General features: G+C 50.3%; 2 protein-coding genes across 9 annotated transcripts in view; one reads left to right on the forward strand and one right to left on the reverse strand.

Moving 5' to 3' along the window:
• Positions 1-11,810, forward strand: part of LOC105464917 (metastasis associated 1 family member 3) — a 261,198-nt gene extending 249,388 nt beyond the window's left edge. For 7 of the 8 annotated variants that reach the window (XM_071076627.1, XM_071076621.1, XM_071076622.1 and 4 more), the window contains one exon: positions 8,227-11,810. In XM_071076627.1, the coding sequence (XP_070932728.1) occupies position 8,227 (1 nt within the window). In that variant the 3' untranslated portion in view covers positions 8,228-11,810. Of the gene's footprint in view, positions 1-7,056; positions 7,131-8,226 lie in introns of all 8 variants that reach the window. The other variant, XR_011611651.1, reaches the window with a different exon arrangement.
• Positions 11,811-14,167: 2,357 nt separating this feature from the next.
• Positions 14,168-21,513, reverse strand: LOC105464922 (oxoeicosanoid receptor 1). The gene is given in 2 exon segments (XM_011713053.3): positions 14,168-18,045; positions 18,048-21,513. Coding segments are annotated over 2 exon segments (1,236 nt in total). The 5' UTR covers positions 18,997-21,513; the 3' UTR covers positions 14,168-17,758.
• Positions 21,514-21,619: the final 106 nt, after the last annotated feature.

The following is a 21,619-nucleotide window of genomic DNA, read 5'->3' on the forward strand; positions in this document are numbered from 1 at the left end:
ATTTTTATCAGCAACTATTTACATATAAGTGAATATGAAAAGTGATGACATATAAATGAGTATGAAAAGTGATTAATGTGAAACCAAGGTGCAGACTTGAAGTTAACTTTGTTAGATGGAGATTCCCAAAGAAGAGACCTAAGAAGACCCTTTCTGTAATGTGCTGATTCCAGCTTCACTGAGGAGCCCCTCTAGGACAGCCCGTGAGCCAGACCAAGAGGAAGTGTTTGGGAAAATAGGGCTGACCACATTTCAGTCATCTGGTACTGAACATTCAGCAGGAAAAAAAGGGTAGGATATTTTTTGGACCTCCTGGACTGGCCCTCTGATTTTCTTATTGTTTCTCTCTAGCCTATCATCTCTGTCTTTTTATTCTACTTTCTAGGAGACTTTCTCAACCTTTTTTAAAAATAGTTTTTAAAATTTATTTTTACAGAGATGGGGGTAGGGGATCTCGCTGTGTTGCCCAAGCTGGTCTCGATTTCCCAGACTTAAGCCATTCTCCTGCCTTGGCCTCCCAAAGTACTGGGATTACAGACGTGAGCCACTGCACCCAGCTGAGACTTTCTTAACTTTATATGCCAACCAGATGTATCTGTTTATCCCTTTAGTTTGTCAACTTCTGCTTCAGGTATTGAAAAATTCTGTTATTGGGTATATTTATATTTAGGATTTTTATGTCCTTTTGAAATGGTCCTCTTTATCTCTGTTAATACTCCTTGTCTTGAAATCTTTGTCTGATTTTAATATGGTGACACCAGTTTTCTCTATTTTTCCGTGGCTTTTAGGTTTTTTAACAAACTTTTTTCTGGTTTTATTAAACTTGAAATAGAATGATTCTTACAGCATCTCTAAAGCCAGCAGATGTTGTTAGAGCACAGATTTTAAAAATCCTATTAAGGGGAAAAACACACTCAGAGCAGTTGCTTATTTTCTGTCCTCTCACTGAACAACAATCGACACAGAAGACTTCTGTGACCAAATGTGTGGGGATTTTCCCCCACACACCAAGCAAGCAATCAGTTTTGCAGCAGACATAAGCTAGGTGTCCTCCAATTCAATTCTGACACTGTCTACCTGGAGAGTGTCAGAACCTATAGACTGAGGGCTCCCCCAGTTCCATAAGACTGCCACCTGACTTCCAGTGCCGGTCACAAGCCCCAGGCTGTTTTTCCTGTGATTCTGACCGGCTGGCTACAGATCAGGAATTCTACAACCCCCTCCTTGGGTTCAATTAATGTGCTAGAGTAGATCCTAGAACAGGAGAAATATGTTTACCCATCTATTATGAAGGATATTATGACAAATACAGATGCAGAGATGCATAGGGCAAGGCATGTGAGAAGAGGTATGCACCTTCCATGCCCTCTCCAGGCACACCACCCTCCCAGAATCTCCACACATTCAGCTCTCCAGCAGCTCTCCAAACTCTGCCCACTTGGGCCTTCATTGGGTAGACACGATTAACAACCATGTAGAAATGCGATTGGACAAAAATGGTATGATCTAATACAAATGGACTGAGGGGGGACACGCAGCAAGTCTTGTCTGTTCAGGTTCTTCTTTTTTTTTTTTTGAGATGGAGTCTCACTCTCTCACCTAGGCTGGAGTGCAGTGGCATGATCTCAGGTGACTGCAACCTCTGTCTCCCGGGTTCAAGTGATTCTCCTGTCAGCCTCCCGTGTAGCTAGGACCACAGGTGTGTGCCATCATGCCCAGCTAATTTTTGTATTTTTAGTAGAGACGGGATCTCACCGTGTTGGCCAGGCTGGTCTGAAACTCCTGACCTCAGGTGATCTGCCTGCGTCAGCCTCCCAAAGGGCTGGGATTACAGGCATGAGCCACTGCACCTGGCCTTCTATTCAAATTCTTCTTGACCTCTCTGTATAGCATTCCTTCCTCTGGGGGGCAGGATCCCATTTGGCCAACATAAGACAAGGTAGGTCAGAGCTCCAAGACAGAAAGGCACAGGGGTGGGGGTGTGGAAGACTAGCATATGTTTTTGGTTTCTAAGGTCTGCCTTGGGGAGAAAAAGGAGCAGGTGAAAGGGGGGCAGGAGAAGGTCAGGGAGAGAGATTCTGCTTTCTGAGGTCTGCTCTTGAAGCTCTGAGGGGCCCCAACAGTCTAACAAGCACAAGGGAAATTCCTGACTGATAACACCCATAGTGCTTGTTACACTGTTGGGGCACTTAAAGCCTCAAGAGCAGGCCTCAGAAAACAGAATCTCTCTCTTTGACCAACATGTAACCAGTTATTATGTAACTCCCACAGAGCTTGTTTATATCCTACCTACAAAGCCATTTTTCATTACCATTTTAATAACTTTATTAAGATATCATTGTCATTTGGTAAACTGTATATTATTAAAATAAACAATAAGTTTTGAAATGTATACAGCAGGAAACCATCACCACAATCAAAATAATAAACTTAATCATCACCCTCAACAGTTTTCTTGCACCCCATTATAATCCTCCCACCTGCCCTCCCCATCTCCCCCACCTCACCCCCAGGTGACCACTGATGTGTTTTTTGCCACTATAGGTTCATTTACATTTTCTAGAATTAGGTTTTGTTTTGTTGAGACGGAGTTTCCCTCTGTCGCCAGGCTGGAGTGAAGTGGCGCGATCTCAGCTCACTGCAAACTCTGCCTCCCAGGTTCAAGCGATTCCCCAGCCTCGGCCTCTCAAGCATCTGGAACTACAGGCATATGCCACCACACCCAGTTAATTTTTTTTTTTTTTTTTTGTATTTTAGTAGAGACAAGGTTTCACCGTATTGACCAGGATGGTCTCCATCTCCTGACCTCGTGATCTACCTGCCTTGGTCTCCCAAAGTGCTGGGATTACAGGCGTGAGCCACCGTGCCTGGCCTGTTTTCTAGAATTATATATAAATGCAGTCATACAGTGTGTACTCTGTCATTTTGGATGATTTTTAGAGTTCTGTCATCAAGTTGACTGATTACTTCTTCTACAGTATCAAAGCTGCTATTAGTCCCATCCAACACATTTTTCATTTTAGATTTTGTATTTTTCAGTTTTCAGATTTCCATTTAGTTATTTTATACTTCTAAAATTCCCTACCTTGTCACCTGTTATGCCTGTCTTTTTCTATAGATTCTTTAGCATATTTATAGTAAATATTTTAAGTCCATAGCTACGAATTCTAACATCTGAATTATCCATTAATCTAGGGACTGTTTTTTCTTTTGATTATGGGTTGCATTTTCTTGTTTCTCATGTCTAATCTGTTTTTTTTTTTAATTGAGACAGAGTTTCGTTCTTGTTGCCCAGGCTGGAGTGCAATAGCGCAATCTCAGCTCACTGCAGCCTCTGCCTCCGAGGTTCAAGCGATTTTCCAGCCTTGCCTCCTGAGTAGCTGGGATTACAGGAATGTGCCACCATGCCCGGCTAATTTTGTGTTTTTAGTAGAGATGGGGGTCTCACCATGTTGGCCAGGCTGGTCTCGAACTCTTGACCTCAGGTGATCCACCCACCTCGGCCTCCCAAAGTGCTGGGATTACAGGCATGAGCCACTGCACTTGGCTATGTCCAATCATTTTTAAATGCATACTGGGTCAGTGTGAATGATGAGTTATAAAGACTCAGGATTCTGTTATTTTCCTTTGCAGAGTGGTAAATTTTGTTGTAGAAAGGACTTACATTGGAGGTTTGGTTTAAAGCTTTATTAAGCCTCACCTATTTCAATTTTGTCCTTATTCCCATGGAATTTCAGTGGAACGACCAAGTTGTTTACCAGGCCCCTTTTTAACTTCACAGAATTTGAACTCCAAATTCTGTCTTCGCAGCACTGGACAGCTCCTGAAGTCACTGCTCGGCTCTTTGAGCCTTCCAGCTGATGTTTTCCATTGGACTCCTGGGAATCTCACCCTGCACTTGCATAGTTCAGAAATAAGCAAGTAATGTGAGGGGAGTTTGTATGTAGATTTGAGGGCTCCCCCTTCTGTGTCTCCTTCCTCTGTAAGATCTCTTCCCTCGGTTTCCAGCTGTATTGGCTGCTTGAAACTCTGACTTCTGGTTCCTCAGCCCAGTAGACTGTAGCTTTCTGCCTGAAATATATTCATCTTGTACTGCACGAACATGCTCACAGGCAAAGACACTTAAGAGTGGCTTTCACCTTGTCTCACTTTTTCTTACCTTGTCTCACTTTTTTCTAGGTTCAGAGCCCCTCCAATTTTTACCTGATTTTGGTTGCTCTCTAGTACTTTCAAACAGTTGTTCTTTTTTTTAAAATTTATTGTATTGTATTTTTGAGACAGAGTCTCGCGCTGTCGCCCGTGCTGGAGTGCAGTGGCATGATCTCGGCTCACTGCAACCTCCGCCTCCTGGGTTCAAACAATTCTCCTGCCTCAGCCTCCCAAGTAGCTAGAATTTTGGGTGGCCATCACCATGCCTGGCTGATTTTTGTACTTTTAGTAGAGACGGGGTTTCGTCGTGTTAGCCAGGCTGGTCTTGAACTCCTGACCTCAAGTGATCCTCCCACCTCAACCTCCCAAAGTGCTGGGATTACAGGCATGAGTCACCACACCTGGCCTCAAACAGTTGTTCCTTATATTTTGTCCAGAGTTTAACACTGTTACTGGCTGGAGGATTAGGCAAATTAGCCTACCATAATAGGAAGCAGAACTCCTCAATCCTTCTATGTGCTTCCCCCTCCTGTTTCTCTCAGTTAAGAAAAAATAACATACTATTTATGTTTCATAGATACATATCTTTCACAGATCTTTTCTTCTCTGAGGATATTAATGATAGTGGCTTTTTATTTTTATTTTATTTATTTATTTATTTATTTTGAGATAGAGTCTCACTCTGTCACCAGGCTGGAGTGCAGTGGCACAATCTTGGCTCACTGCAACCTCCGCCTCCTGGGTTCAAGTGATTCCCCGGCCTCAGCCTCCTGAGTAGCTGGGATTACAGGCACGTGCCACCACACCTAGCTAATTTTTGTATTTTTAGTAGAGACAAGGTTTCACTATGTTGGCCAGGCTGGTCTTGATTTCTTGACCTCGTGGTCTGCCTGCCTTGGCCTCCCAAAGTGCTGGGATTACAGGCGTGAGCCACCGCGCCCGGCTGTGTTTTTTGTTTTTTAAGTTTTCTTCTCTATTTCTTCTCTCTGTTTCTTCCAATTTGTATTCTTCTGTTGATTATTTGTTATTTGGTCTCCAACACTTGTGTTAGAGGGTTTTTTTTTTTTTTTTCTTTTCCCCTGGTGACCTTTGTTGTCAAATAATGTTTAAAAGTAGGAGACTAAAAATCAGAGTGAAACCTCTGTGCCTGTTCTTGGCAGAACCTGTAGTGCAGTTCACTGTAGGGTGATCAGGTTGGCCTGGTGTTTGGACCATAAATGTCAGTTTCTTTACGTATTTTATCATGGGCTTGTCAGATTCCCCAGAGGAGTTTCTTCCTATCTGTTCCCCAGAGGATAAAGGTTTGTCACCTGCATTCTGAGAGCTTCATGGGAAGAAGGCTGGAGGCTCACCATTCAGTGGATATAGGTTCACTTGATCTCTCTATGTTAGAGTTGTAGCCTTGTCCTTAGCTGTGCATGGTACCTAGTGCCCCCTAGGCCTGAAACTTGTTTTTGTCCTCTTCAGAGAATAAATGTCCCTACTGGTGGGACATAGCCAGTTGCCTGGTGGTGTGGAGTCGGGAGAGCTTCTTGCGATCCAGCTGCTTCTCAAAGAGCCTTTAACTCCTCTTCCTTGCTTCAGTCCCCTCCCCCACTTCCAGAGGTACCCGGTATCATTTCATGAGCCCTTTGGGGTTCTCTGGACAAATTGGGTCCTCAGCCTTCCACACTGAAACTTCAAGTCTGTCTGTCTTGAGTGCATAGTCTGTTTTCACTCATTTATCTGCTTTCTAGCCTCTAAAGTTCTGATGATGGTTTCTTCTCTGATTTTCAGAAGGGAAGGAAACTAACTCAGAAGGCAGCAACTAGCTGGCTAGGCTGTTTTCATTGGACTGGTTGATTCAAGTGCAGAATCTCCAAGTCCATGGACTTCAAGTACTTCTGAGTAGTCAAACCATTAGGGAAAATTTTGCAAAAAAAAAAAAAAACCCAAAAAACCAAATAAGTGCCTGTCAGTCAGGGTGAGTACATACCACAGTGGCAAATATAGGTTAACACATTTGAGAATAAATAAACAAAAAGAGAAATGATTTGGGCTACATCATGGTCTAGGAAGGAGACTGAGAATTGATACAGACCTTTCCTGGGGCTCTCTGCCTGTGCTACTGTGCTGAGTCTCTGTATCTGGCTCTTGTTCCTGCTTCAAGGAAATGCAGAGGATCTGGGGAAGCTCTGAGCAGAGGAGAGTGAAGTGATAACCTTATAAGGGCAGGTGGTGAGTACTGGGATTCTTCAGCCTAGAATACAGAGAGGTGGCCTGTCTCAACTGAAAACAGAGCCAGGGTGGAGAAGGCAGATTGGAGCCCGGGCACCAGAACCTGAGACGCTAGGAGAAGAGGGTTGTCTCTGAAACTGCAGCAGGCAAGATTGGCACAAATAAAAGCACAATTTTCCATGGCGGGCTAGAAACTTGGGAAACTATTAAAAGCAGCTCTTTTGATAGGTGATTTAATTCCATAAGGGTTTAGACAGATGAATGACAGAGCTCCTGCTCCACTAAATACAAAAAGAGAGAGTAGCTCCTAGGAGACGCTGACACATACATAACCTTCCATTTAGACACTGAGGAGGTCAGGATGCTCTTACTGGGCTGTTAGCAGAACACTAGGCTGGATGGAGAATGAGCAGCTTGGTGTAGTAGGAAAAACTTGACCCATATTAAGATATAAAGTCAAACCTTGACTCCTCAGCTTACTTACTATGACCTTGAGCAAGTTCTTAACGTCTCTGACACTCCCAAGATTCTGCTGAAGGTTAAATAAGACAGTTACATAACCTACAGTGTGTTCAATAAAGCAAGGTTAGCCTGATTCCTAAACTGAATTTATCTGGGCCTTTATTTAACACATATTTGCTGAGCTCATATCAAATACCAAGTTGGGTACATATATCTTCCCTATCCTAGAAAAGCTCATGAAGTGAAAGCACAGCTCTGCTCCATCCTGCAGCCCTTCCTCGGCATGCCCTGAGGCTGTGAAGGTGAGCATTGCTGGGTCATTTCCTGGCTGCAGGGTGGTGTGCCTGGGGCAGAGAATATCTGAGCATCTTACCTCTTCTCAGCAAACAACCCCTCCTAGCCACTTTCCTAATAACTAAGTAAAAGCTTTCACAACTTTCTGAGTAATACAACACGGTGGCGATGTGGTTTGCAGGCCACTTCTGCTTTTTCATTTACTTGTTTCTACTGTAGTCTCCAGATGGTCAGAGTTGAAGGTTTTCGGGGAAGTGGAGGGGGTGGGAGTGAGGGGCATAGGAATAGTTCCTGACACTGTGGGAGAGTGAGGTTCACTCCCCTCCTACAAGAAATGTGTTCATAGCCTCTGGGTGCCCACATCATTATGATTAATTATGATGAGCTCAGATGAGATCGTGCCTCCTCCCAGCCAACTCTGTTCCCCATTCCTTAGTATCCGTCAGGGAAGTTCCATGAGTCTCTTCTCTTGCCTGGTGTACTGTAGCACCTTTCCAGTGACCACTAAACCCGCCTATTCAAAACCCAGCTTTTAAGATCTTTCCATCCTTCAGTATCAATTATATATTTTATTGGCTTTAATTAAACTTTCCCTTTGATCCAGTGTTAAACTACATTGTGACCCTTTTTTTTTTCTTTTTTTTTTCCAGACAGGGTCTTGCTCTGTCACCTGGGCTGGAGTGCAGTGGTGCGATCACAGCTCACTGCAGCCTTGGCTTTGTGAGCTCAAGCATTCCTCCCACCTCAGCCTCTGGAGTAGCTGGGACTACTGGTCAGTAGCTGACCTCCTGAGTAGCTGGCATGCACCACCACACCCAGCTAATTTTTTATTTTTATTTTTGTAGAGACAGAGTGTTTCTATGTTGTCCAGACTGTCTTGAACTTCTGGCCTCAAGCCATCCACCGGCCTCGGCCTCCCAAAGTGCTGGGATTATGGGTGTGAGCCACCACACCTGGCCTAGTCATGAGATTTTCTTTGACCTACTGCTGAACCTCCTTTCCCTGAAGGTTGTGATGTTGGGAGGGCTGAGTCCATCCTCCCTTTCATCTTGCCTCCACCATCAGGACTTGTTTAACCTTCACCCTGTTTCTTCCCTTTTCTAGAACTCACGTGCTGTGTGTCAGACTGAGCTTTCCCTGATTCATTCTACAATCCAAGACTTGCTGCACTGTCCTGCTGATGTTCACAGTCGTGCCTGGGAAGGAGGCAGCCCCACTCCCAGTACATTTCAGTGGGAGACCTCTGCGTGCATCCATGGAGACGCAATGGGGCGGGGAAGGAACTGTGGGAGTGCACGTTCCAAATCCTGTGTCTCCACGTGTGGATCAGCAGCACTTCGCTTTCTTGTCAGAGACCTCGCTGTTACAGAGCGAGACCTGCTGAGAAGTGAGGGGCTGAGGGAACCCCTCCACCTCCTCCCTTCTGCAGCGCCCTGCACCCCTCCCAGCAACAGCGGTCACTTGGCAGTGGGGCTGCTGCGAGCTCAGAGCCGCTGTCACCCTGCATGTGTCCGCTCAGCTCGGTCTTATGCTGTATAGTTACTAAATATGTACAGGAGGGCCATGGCATCTTTCTGAGTGGATTTTTCTTAAGAAATGTGCCAGTGTTTATGAGGTTCATGGCATTTCCCTGTCCTTGCTGTTACCGTCACTCAGCTTTTTCTCCATAGGCTTCATACTTTTTTTTTTTTTTTGAAATGGGGGAATCTGCTGTTTGCCCCCAGCATTCCTATATGTGACCCTCCCTCCTACTCCTCCAAGGAACAGAGTTGCCTGAGGTTCTGACAAAAGATAAGCCTGTAAACTCATCATCTGTGTTTTGTAGTTGGAGAGAAGCTGGTGTTCTGCCCGGCTCTGCTTGGTCCCAGACAGCTCCAGCAAGAGCAGGTGTTAAAAGTGCCAAGCGTGTGTATCACTGTGACGAGCCGTTTGCTTACTGCCCTGTTCCCTTGCAGCCACACCAGCTGATGAAGAACTGCTGCCAGGTGGGTCCTTCAGCAGGCCACAAATGACCTAGTTTCATTTTAAGCAGACAGACTCTGTTTGGCCCAGGGGCGTGGAGTGAGAGAACTGTGTTTGTGGGTATGAGTCTGTATGGCCAACCCCATGACCCCACCCCTCCAGCCCAAATCCTGTGAGCACATGTGACCTAGGCCCCAGGGACCTGTCTGCTCCTCTGGCTTGAGCTCTTGGCGTTTCCCACCTGCCCTCAGCACCAGCCCTCGGTGGCATCACAGTTGGCCACTCAGCTGCTCTGTGCTGGCAACTGCAAGGATAGGAACAGCGCAGCGCCCGATGAGCTCCCTGGGCAGATGTGAGGCTGGCAACTCCCCTGCCCTCTGTTTGCAGGCATAGGCCATGGGGCACAGGGTCACAGTCCTATGAAAGACAACTGGAGTCTGACCTCCCAGCCATCTCTGGGGTGACTGGGAGACAGCTGGATAGCAGGTATGAGAGGCCCACATAGCCAAGTTGTTGCAAGACACAGTGGCTACAATTGAATTGACTCCCTGGGAAGAACGAGGTAACACAGTAAGGGTAATGATGCTCTAGACGTCTGTGTCCTCGGAGGCTGGGCTCCGCTTGGCAGAGAGAGCGTGGTGTTTGAGGTGGAGGGTGGTTTTGCAGACATCTCAGCTTCTTTTCTGAGGAGGAGTTGGTTCTCATCTCAGGCTTCTGCAAGGGCGATCATGGGATGTTTCTACCACCACCCACTCTTGGAGCTGTACTGGGTCTTGGCTTGGGGCCCCGAGGGTGGGCCCTGTGTCAGAAGCGTTTGGTGAGATGGGTGGAGGTGGCAGGCAGGTGTTCTCAGGGTTGCCACTGACGGGTCCCTTCACCAGAGACCTGGGAGGAGGTCTTTGCTCTCCAAGTGCCGCATCATGTGGGATGTTTCTTCCCTAAAGAAAAAGACACAGGAAAGTTGTCTGTCTGTGCCCTGCTCTGGATTTATTGTTGTACTTGGACCCAGAAAGGGAAATGCGTCCCTCACCCTTTCACTTTCTTTCTGAACCCCTGTTAAGTGATGACTGCAGATTCTGGAAACAATTAGCTACCCATGACTCAGCTGTCAGCTTCATTTCCTCTGCCTTTTGGGAGAGGCCCTCTCACCCAGGCCCAAGAGATTTGGAGACAGGAGTCAGCCAGGTCTGAAGCAGGAGAAGGGAGGCCCCTCCTGTCTACCCAGTTGAAATTTGGCTTTGGGAAGAGCACAGCTTGTTCGAGCTACATGTGCCAAGCAGGCTTTTCCTTCCTCTTGTAAGTAAAGTTCATGGTTCTGCAGTCCCATCATCCTAGGAGGGTTATATTGACTGAGACTTCAAGCTCTCCCTTTGTCTCTGGAAACTGTCCCCTCGTTCTGACAGACTCCCCCGGGCAGTGGAGGAAGGATGCCGAGGCGCCTCTAGTCCATGCCTTTGCTCAGCATTTGGTGCTGAGAGGGTTTCCCAACCACCCCCTCCCTTTCTGGGGCCACGGTGTCGCTGCTGTGTGTCAGTGGCATGTCACTGTGGTTCAGTGAGCACATGGGTGGACGTGCAGAGACTGTCTGCTCAGCCCCCAGCAGACATGCCCCTGGGGTGAGGACACAGGCTCTGTAGGGCATCTCCCCCTCTGGCTCAGTCATCGCCTGCCCACCCTTCACTTCTTAAAGGTGCACAAGAGAGGAGGGCCGGCTGGAGGGTGTTGTCGGAAGGTTTCAGCCTGCCCTTCACAATTCCCCTTGTGCACAGCCCAGTTTCCATCGCTCAGGGCCCACCCAGGAAAATGGATTTCAAATGGGGGTTTTCATCCAGAGATTTGTTTAACACAAAACAAGAAAAGCTGAGAGGCAAAACAGGGGAGTGAGGGGCAACCCAGAGGTGGAAACAGCAACAGCAAGCTGCCCCCATCCTGAAACTGGCTGGGCGCCATGGGAGGACGCGTCACCAGAGCCTGGGGCCAAGGCCACTGGGGGACCTGCCATACCGCGGACCTGTCTGGTGGGAGCTGGAGCCTGGAGAAGCCATGGTTCTTGTCAGAAACATTTCCCCAGGCGGAGAGAGGGGGCCCCGGCCTCTCCCCTCCTCTTGGCCTCCAGAGTCCTGCAAGTGCCTCACAATAGTGAAGCCCAGTTGGAAGCAGCTGCCCTGGGAGCCTGGGACAGGCAACCCACCAGGTCAGTCCCCTGCCACTCAGAGCAGAGCAGAACAGCGGGCTGAGGGCAAGCAGGTGGGGCTGTGGGTGGCCTCGGTGCACTCGGTGTCATGTCTGAGCCTGGTGTTCGTGCCCCACTGCTGTCCTAAGTCCCTGGCGAGGGGAGGCGGAGGAGCTGCCCCGTGGGTGTTTGGAGATTCTGTTTTACTCTGCCATGGAGGAAACGGTTTTGGGGAGGGAGGGGGAAGCCTTTATTCTTTACTGTTGTCCCTGTTTTCCTTTGGGGGAATTTACCCAGTTAGCAGCCCCTCCTCACCATTCCCCCCAGGAAGGCCATGTCCCAGTTTTCTGTCCACCCCTCCTGTTCCTCTGCACCGTGTCTCTGATTTTCCCTGCCACGGAAGCTAACCCAGAGCACACACCCATGCTCATGAGTGTTTCCCCAGGATAATTCGTTCTGAGCATGATATCGCAGTGTGGACTGTCTGTCTGTAAGAAGATGCCATCTACTAACTAATTTGTATTGTGTTTCCAATAAATTCCTGGAAATTTTGCCTGGTTTTACGCTGTTCTTTACTAGGATGGTGACTCAGGTGTAAGACTGTGTGTGCGTACCCCTAGGCCCAGCATCAGGTGGTCCTTGTTTCAGAACCTTGAGCTCCGAGGGCCCCCGGGAGGTAACAGGCCAGGCCAGTTGGTCTGCTGTGCCCCGGCTGCACTGAGACTCTCAGAGGCCTTTCCCCAGGGTCTGCATCTTCTTCTGCTGTCTCATAAGCCACATCCTAGGGACATGGAAGTTTCAGGAGGCCAGGTCGTCCCAGTAGGAGGCCTTTGATCCTGTGCCCCCAGGCCTGGAGGTATGAGGTGCAATAGGCAGCCTTTTTCTTGTGAACTACCCTGCAGTGTGACTCGTGCCCTGCTGTGGCCAGTGCTGGGTTGTGTGGCTGGGTGCTGGGGTGTTCGGGTGGTGCGCTGAGGAAGGCCGCTGTGCCCCAGCAGAGGGTTTGCTCTTTGGCTGGCTGGCTGTGTAGACTGTCTCAGCTGCTGTGCCAAGGTCATTATGGGGGTGGGGGGTGAAGCTTGGCTCCCTTGGGACCCCTCCAGCCTGTGTTTGTGAAGTACATATATTTGTGACTCTTGTTTACTGGGCTTTCTGAAGTATTTTCTTAAAAGGAGACACTAAGCTTATTTTTTTCTTTTTCTTTTTTTCAGACATGGTCTTGCTCTGTCTCCCAGACTGGAGTGCAGTGGTGTGATCTCAACTCACTGCAACCTCCACCTTCTGGGTTTAAGCGATTCTCGTGTCTCAGCCTCCCAAGTAACTGGGGCTATAGGCGCACGCCACCATGCCCGCCTAATTTTTGTATTTTTAGTGGAGATGGGGGTTTCACCATGTTAGCCAGGCTGGTCTCGAACTCCTGACCTCAGGTGATTTGCCCTCCTTGGCCTCCCAAAGTGCTGGGATTACAGACATGAGCCACTGTGCCTGGCCTTCTTAGTGTTTGTTTGTTTGTTTGGTTGTTTAATTAAGGCTTTTAATGCAAAATCAAATATCACCTCCCTTTTTCTGGAAGCTCCTCTGTAGCTTGGAGTGTTGCATGCCATATCTCTCAAGGGGGCTGACCTTAAGCTCCATACCAGGACTGGGTTTTTATCATCAGCCTTCCTAGAAGGTTTCTTCTGCCCCTCCCTGGATAAGTTTTACCCTCGGTTTCTTCTGATTCTGCTCCTGGGTGCAGAGGTTGCTGGAGGAACCACACCACCTATTCACGACCTCACAGCTTAACTCGTCAGGGTGCTCAACTCACCAGGCCCCTTTGATCCACTTGCTTAGTGACCCTTTTCTATGTTCTTTGGGAGCTTGTTTTCTTCTTTCCAGAACCAACTCTTCCAATCCTTTGCCACTTTTTAAGCTCTTATCCCTTGAGAGCTGCAGCTTCTAAGAATCCCTTCAGCTTTATTCCCTCTGTCCCAAGACCTACTGAAATAGTGCCATTGCTCCAGCTCAAGGAGGCAGCCTTCTATCTTCTGGGGACAGACCCTCCTGCCACCCATGAGCTGGATTCATCCTTCTGCCCCCTTAGGGCCTTGCAATAGTGTCCTGACTCAGGCCAGACTGCCACTTACTAGCTGGATGACCTTGGGCAAATTATTCAACCTCTTTGTGCCTCAGTGTTTCCATCTGTAAAATTGGATAATAATGCAATCTCCTTCATCAGGACTAAAAAAATTAATATGTGTAAAATGCTTAGAAGAAGGCCTGGTACATACCAGTCCCCAACATCATTCCCCTCCTCCCCAATATTTTTCTTTTCTCCCTTCTCCTCCTGTATTTAAAATCTCTTCATCCAATCCACCAAATAACAGAACAGTCAAACCACCAAAACATCTGTCCTCTGCTTAGTTTCATCTAAAGCTATTATCTTCTCTCCTTTTACTGGCACATTTGTTGAAAGGGGAAGAGTTGTCTCCATTACTTCAAATCTCATTAATTCCTCAACCCATTATAGCACTTTATGGCTTCCATTCTGCCCCCACCCCCATCCACTCACTGAAATTGCTCTCAATAAAGTCACATTTAACGACCTTCTAATTGTTAAATCCAGTGCTATTCTTAAGTCATCCTCTTTGAGCTTTCTTGAGCATTTGAAACTGTTGTAGCCATATGAATTTTCTTCCTTCGTTAACACTGATCCCTTTATTCTCTACCCAAAGCAATGCTAAGTAACATGCAGATGTCACTCATCGTCGTTTTTCAGTTTTTACAAAGATAATTTCAGATCTAGTAGTAAGTCACTTGTGTGCCCCTTCCCATTTTCCTCCATCTCAGAAGTAAGTACTCTCTTTAATTTAGTGTTTATCATCCCATACATGATTTTATACCATTAATGCATATGTATGAATCCATAAATGATAGAGAACATGTTTTGCATATGATTAAATTTCATACAATGACAACCTATCACTTTTTGAAAAGCTTTTAAAAAACAGACCCAGACAGTGCATTGTTAATCCAGGTTGTCCATCCAGTGTTAATTGACCAGACAGTGTCAGACATGGACACTGGTTTTCAGATCAACTCTCTTCAATATGTAATTAGGAAACACTTTTGAAAATGCTCTGTTCCTGCATGATGCTCTGTTCTTGCAGGAGGCACTTTGCAGACTGTCTGGGTATTTTATGTTTGGCTTTTACCTTCATAAAAGATGGCTTGATTCTGTTCTTTTTAGTGGGCAATCTCTTTACTTGGGTGAAGATTGCCTTGACTTCTTTTCTTCTGCAGTCCTGTTTTTTTTCCTGCTTAAAGGTTTTTTGTGTGTTTGTTTGTTTTCTGAGCATTTCACTGGGTTTTCCTACATGCTTCCCTTACTTGCAGGGATTTTTTAAAGGATGGTTCTTGATTCTCTTCATTCTCAACAGATGACCACATTCTTTCCCAGAGCCCTGGTGAGTGGAAGACCCTTGCTCCTATCTCCAGTCCGAAGGGTGCTACTGTACATGTTTGCCTGGGTGTCTTCCAAGCCCCTACAACTTGTTTTACCTCCAAACCTGCTCCACCACCTGCATTCTCAGTGTGTCACCCACACAGCCTCCCCATCCGGACCCTCTGTGGTCTCTGCTGCTGCCTTTCTTCAGGCCTTTGCTTGGAATACAGACATTTCCTACATACGTCATCTCCCACGTCCCCTACTCTCATGTTATTGCCAAGAGTAACTGAAGAAAATGCAAACCAATCATCATCTTCCACTTAACACCCCTCTCCTGCCATACTGTCTGCAGGATCAACCCAGACTCCCGGGCTTGGCACCAGGGCCCTTCTGGGTCTGGTCCTCTCCCTTTCCTGCCTGTCCTCTAGCTCTGTGGTAGGCCTCCTCCTCTCTTGCCTCAGTGATCTCCTCCCCACGCCCCTGCACACTGAGTCTTCTCACAGCTGCATGCCCTGGCCATGCTCTTCCAGTACCAGGGACGCCTTTCTCTTCTCTCCTTCCTCATCCTCTAAGATCCAGCTTATGTGCATCACTTACCTGACAGCCCAGGCAGAGTCAGCTCTTCAAGCCTCTGCTCTCAGGGTGCATCACCACCTAAAAGACCCTGACCTTCCCTGGGTTGCATTGCACTGGTTCCATTTGCAGGTCCGTCTCTCCCCGGCTTAGCCTGGGAGGCTCAAGGTGAGAGTACAATTGTCTGCTTTTGTAGCTTAGTGTCTGGCCCATAGCAGGTGCCCAGTAAACACTGGCAAGTTAGTGACTGCTGGCCTGTGACCCAGCCCTGCCTGCTTGCCCATCACCTAGCCCTGCCTGCTTGCCCCCCTGCTCAGGAGTCCCTGGAGGAATGTAATGCATGCCATCTGATCCTCTGTTAGCGTGGCAGTTTATGTTAGGAGAAAGAACAGAAAAAAAGGTGGAAGACGCTGCCCAAAATTCACACTGGATAGTGCAGCCTGTCCCTGAGACCAAAATGCCATTTAGAACCCAAATGTAGGAAATGGGGTCTCAGCCTGTCCCCAGCTCCCGTTATACCACCACAGGTACTACTACATCTCTAGGAAACCCTGCACTTAAACACAGTTTTCTTTCTCTTCCCACTCCTCTTCCTTCTGCCCTCCCTGCTCCACATAACTGCCTTCCTCACCAAGTGCTCTGGGCATATAGTTACTCCCATCCCCAGCCCCTGGAGCTGGGCAAGGGCCAGGATCACTATTCCTATTCACAGATGGAGAACTAAGTCCAGAGAAGGGTACAGTGGGCTGCGGCCATGGTTAGGACCAGGGAGTCAGTCCTACCTCCATATGGGGGCAGCCTGAAGCCTGCTTCATGAGGGAGCACCCAGCCCCCTTTACAGAAGGCCTTGCAAAGGATGGAGAGGCAGGGAAGGGTGGCGTGCCCCAACATCAGCAGAGGAGCAGTCCTCAGGGTCAAGATGGGGGGCAAGGAGAATCCAGGGCAGGTTAGGAGTGCGGGCCTGAACCCTGTGACCAGCATCTACCCAGAAACTCCTCAAGGGCGGCCTCTGCTCCCTCCCTTGATGGGAAAAGACAGGACTACAGACATGCCTGTGAACCATGGGAGTATCTGCCCATTTCCCTTCCATCAGGTCATGAAGAAGTGAGTGCAGGTGCTGGGGGAGGTGGGAGGACTTGAGGGAGGAGTTGGTAGGAGAAGGGTCCAGGGAAGAGGAGATTGAGGAAATGGCCCGTGGAGCTGCCCTGAGCCCAGGTGGGCACATTCGGAGGCAGAGATGGTACCAGAGGAAAGGTGCCTGGTGTTGAGCTGGCAGCAAGTGTTGGCACCCCAGGTGGGGATCTGCCTGAAGGAACCGCTCAGTCCCCACCCCTCCAGGAGTGTGCGGGCCTTTCTTAAAAGACCTGACTCAGGCTGAGGCGGCTCACGGAGGGCGTGGAGAAGCCCCTAGGCATGGCTCCAGGGAGTAAAAGGGAGCAATAGGAGTTGAGGGGGCAAGAGGGGCCCCATGGGTAGCCGAGAGACAGAAGAGCAACCCTGGAGGGGGCCCAGGTGGCACCCCAGTACCTCGGTAGGTTTCTGAGTGCAGCAGGTAGATTTTCAGAACAGGGGAGTGGGCTGGAGATACACGGTGGAGGTGGGGTCCGGTACTCACCTGCCCATCCTTCCCAGGCCCGCCTCCCTCTGCCTGATACTTTTTCTCTGGCTCCCTCCCCAGCATCCACACGGACCCTTGACACCACCCTCCTGGTCTGTGTGCAACACTCCGGGGCTTTCACTTCTATTCCTGACGACTTTAGTAGCTGGGGTGCATCCTGTCCATGATATGAGAGGGTTGGGCTAAGTGGATTAAGGGAACTGGGGAGGGACGTTGGGTCCTCAGCATCAAACTGTATCTGAGGACCTGGAGCCCTGGTGGCCTGAGGCCCTCACCCAGGAAAGCAGTTCTGCTTTTCAGGGCATGCCAGGGCGTCCCAGAAGTTCTGGGAAGGACAGAGCCCCCTGGGACGGGGCTGCGGGATGGCTTCCCCACTCTCTCCCAAGTTTCCCTTCGCCTTGGGGCACTCACTTTGACGCCTACTGACAGTCCCAGGTTAGAATTAAAGACATGTATTTGGTCTTGCAAATAAATATATTTAGAAGGGAAGTTTATTCATATTGGAAGGGACAAACTGGAGAGCACAGAACATGCAGCTGTCCAATTTCTAAGGCGACTCTGCTGTGACAGTGATTGGCCTCTGGCCCCTGCAGCTGCACAGGCCCCTGTCTGAGCTGGCATGCCCACAGCGCCCTGCCTGTCTCCTCCACCTGGCATCCTGCTCTCCCCTGCATTCTGGGAACGCCATCCTGGACACAACTGAGAGGCCCAGGCGGGTTTCTCTGCCTGTCACCCACCTGAGTCCTGCCAGTGCTTTGGCCTGGACCCTGGCCTGCTGCCATCCCTTGTCCAGTTGCTTGAGGCACCGTGTGCTGGCCTTGTCCCTCCAGGCCAGAGTGCGGCAGCCCTTACCCCCACAGCACTGCAGTCCTGCAGCTGGCCCTCAGCCCTGGGAGGAGCCTTCCTTTTCCAGAGAGACCTCGGCCTGCACTTCCAGCTTCCCTATGGCCTCCGCCTTCCTAGAGGCCTCCCGGTGGCGCCACTGCCTGGAGGGTTGGTAGGAGCTCTCGTCACTCACTGGGCCCTGCCGGCCCCTCGTGAGGCCCAGCAAGGCCCGGCTCTGGTGGAGGAAGTTGGGGCTAGAGAAGCAGTAGAGCACAGGGTCCAGGACGCTGTTGAGGTAGGTGAAGGCCAGGGAGCCGTGGAAGAGCTGTGTGCAGACGTCCAGGAAGCCATGCCAAAGATGATGCTGGGCAAGAAGCAGATGGTGTAGACGGCCACCACCACGGCCAGCACGCGCATGGCCCTCTGCGGACCTGCCTGCCCGCCCAGGCCACGACTCCGGATGGTGAGCCCGATGCTCACGATGGCGAAGAGGATGAGCGCCAGTGGCAGGAAGAACTCCAGCAGGTACAGCGCCTGGTGCCAGCGGAGTGAGGCCGAGGGCTTCGTGCCCACCCTGTAGCTGAGGCAGGAGGGGCCGGAGAAGGTGCCCAGGAGCAGGTGCCCGTTAAGGAGCAGGATGCCCACCCAGAGTCCCCCGGCCACCCGGGCAGCTGCCCCCACGGAAGCACGGCTCAGCGCGTGGTGGGGCTGCACCACCTTCAGGTAGCGGTTGAGCGCGATGGCTGTGAGGAAGACGACGCTGGCCGTGCGGTTGGTGGACAGCATGAAAAGGTTGATTTTGCAGGCAGGAGCCCCAAAGCGCCAGGTCTCATGGAGGAGGTAGTAGTCCACGCGGAGGGGCAGGTTGCTGATCAGGAGGAAGTCAGCGGCCACCAGGCTGACCAGGAACACCGTGTTGGAGGTCCAGGGCCGCGTGTGGACACAGAAGATGAAGAAGGCCAAGCTGTTCCCCACCAGGCCCAGGACAAACTCCAGGGCCAGGATCGGTGCCAGGAAAGCAGACACCAGCGAGGAAGAGGTGGGGTGGCAGGGCCCTCCAGAGGACCCCCCCACAGTGGTAAAAGCAGAGGGAGCGGAGGAGGGTGAGGGAGGGAAGGAGGGAGGGAGGACAGAGGAGGAGGGAGAGGGAGAGGGAGAACTCAGGTTATGAAGTTCCATGGGCTGCTTGAGCCAAGGACCTGAGAGAAGGTTCTGGAGTCTTCTACCCCTGCAGGAGTGGCCAGGACAAAGTGGGATGATTGGCACTATCAGCCGGCCACCACGGTGACACAACATCCGGGGGGTTTCATCAGTATTCTCTCAGCCACTGAGAAACACCCTGTGTTCCTCTTTGTAGGCCAAGGGGAACCCTGCAGCCCTCCCTCCTTCCCTCCCCCTCGGGGCACTGAGTGACCACACGAGGTCTCTGAGCCCAGCCTGGGGGTTGTGCTGCTGGTAGAGGAAGAAGCAGGGCTCAGCAGGGGCAAGATGGAAGCCCAGAGACACCCTGAAGTGGGAGGAAAGTCCAGTCGGGTGAGGTGCGGGAGAGTATTTGCAGCCCTGTGTTCTGTGGCTCTCAGGATCATACAGCCCTCCCTGAACGCCCCCTCCTCCACTACATATAGAGGCTGGTGGCTGCCTCCCTGCCCCCACCAGCTCTGGCTTCAGGGACCGTGGAGCCAACAGGACATTGTCCCGGGAGAGGTGGGCAGGGAGTCAGTGAAGACCTCCACCGCCCTGCTGGTGGCCTGGAGGGAACCAGTCTTACTTGTGCTCTGCCCGCCTGCTGTGTGTCTGAAAGCCCACTGCAGTTCAGCTTTCAGTTGCTCCCAGATTCCTGATGGTTCCGAAGTCTGTGATGGTTCCAAGTCTGGGTACATGGTGAAGTAAGCCCCATAGGGGATGCCCCTGCCAAATTTCTACTGCCATGGCATGGGGACCTGGGGGCATCTCCCGCAAACAGAACAATCTTGATTTCCCCTCTCTGTGCCTCCCCATGGCTCCTTGTCCACCCCTCTCCCTGCCCCCATTAGCATTGACTGTGGAATGGGGAGTGGGAGGCTGGCGCTAGCTCCATACAAGGTACAAGTCCAGCTGTCCCATGGTGAAGTATTCTCATGAACCCACGGGCTGGTCCTGTGGGTGGAGATGAGGGCTTCAGGCTCCTGATTACCCGGGACAGCAGGGCCAAGGGAGGCGGTGGTTCTAGGCTCCAGTGCCTGACCCCATCACTGCTAACTGGCTGGGGTCAGCAGTCTGCCATGTGTAGCCTGGCCTCTGTGTCTTAGGCACAGTGGCCCCTGGCCTCTCTTGGCTGTCCTGGGCTCCCATTTGGTCGAGGCTGAGGACAGACATCCCTGGGAGAAGCAGGGTGGTGAGGCCCAGCCTAAGCTTCATATGCAAACAGGCCTGGGTTAGAAACAGAGTTGCCCTACTTCCAAACCTCTCTGAGCCTGATCTGTAAAATCAGGCTCTACCACCTTCTTGGAGAGTTGTGAGGATAAAATGATATCATTTATGTAAAAACTTCCAGGGGATTCCTTGGGACAGAGCAAGTGTTCACAAAAACAGATCTAATTTTCCTGACTTTCTCTCTAGATTAGGCTTGCCCTGTGTACGAGAGTAAACTGTTCTCCTCATGGCTACCTGTGTTCTGACCTGGGGCCTCCCTGGAACATTCTGTGTCCTCTTCTCAGGTCCTGCACGGAGCAGTGCATTGCTACAGGCCAGGAACGAGCCGTGCGGAGCCTCTGCCCACACCTGTCCTGGACCATTTGTGTTTGGAGGAGGCTGATGGTGTTTTTTCTTTGCTTGCGGGAGAGGAAAGCCCTTAGGGGTGAAGAGGTGGGTGAAGGTCCCGATGTCTCTCAGGGCCAGTAGCCTTTTCAGCCAAGGCAGGTCTTTCTCTGCTCCCAGTGGAGTGTAGGAAGGCAGTGAGCCACTGGGCTGGGGCTGCGGGAGACAGGGCTCAAGTGTTCTTTTCTAGAGGAAGCTTTGAGTCCACACAGGGACCCGTTCTGTCCAGATCTGTCACTCTCATGTGCATGCCCTCATTGACTTCTCACGGAAGTCCCAGGAAACTGAACTGTGCCCGCTGCAGGTTCCACGTTCTTGTCTCTGCCCACTGGTGCCTCTGAGGCCTCCAGCATCCCTAGACGCCCACAGCAGGCTCAGGGGGCCCTCTGGAGTCTTTGAACATGGCACCTGTGCATGACAGGGGAGGGCAGGGGGCACAAGGCCAGACCCCCCACCGACACTGCTGAGCTCTTGGTACAACTACCTGCCCCTCCCCAGGCTGCTCACAGTCTTTAGGTATTAACAGTGGTTAGTTCTGGGTGGGGGGTTTTGTGTATTTCTGGGTTTTCTATAGTTAGCACAGATGACTTCTGTTATTGGAAAAAAACTCAACAGATGCTAGTGTTTTAAAGTTATGTAAAAAGACAGCCTGGGCAACATGGCGAAACCCCCATCTCTACAAAAAAGAAAAACTAAAAAAAATTAGCAGGGTGTGGTGGCGCATGCCTGTAGTCCCAGCTACTCAGAAGGCTGAGGTGGGAGAACCACTTGAGCCAGGAGGGTCAAGGCTGCAGTGAGCTGTGATCGCACCACTGCACTCCAGCCTGGGTGACAGAGTGAGATCCTATCTCAAAAAAAAAAAAAAAAAAAGGTAAAAAGAATTAATGAGAACAGAGAAGGAAGTGGAGAGATGACATTGGCTGTGCTCCCAGGACCAGGCATGGAGCATGCGTGGATCAAGTCACACACACAGTGAGGAATGCCCATCCACAAACAGGATGCCCAGTAACAGACCCTCCAACACGTCCATGGTCACCTGGTGCCCTGATGCCCCAGACACACCACATGGTCCTGGGGGCCACATGGGAACGCCAGCGATGACTGCCAGCAGCAGACCCACAGG

The sequence above is a fragment of the Macaca nemestrina genome, chromosome 13 (assembly GCF_043159975.1).
Source record: "Macaca nemestrina isolate mMacNem1 chromosome 13, mMacNem.hap1, whole genome shotgun sequence".
Taxonomy (NCBI): Eukaryota; Metazoa; Chordata; class Mammalia; order Primates; family Cercopithecidae; genus Macaca; species Macaca nemestrina.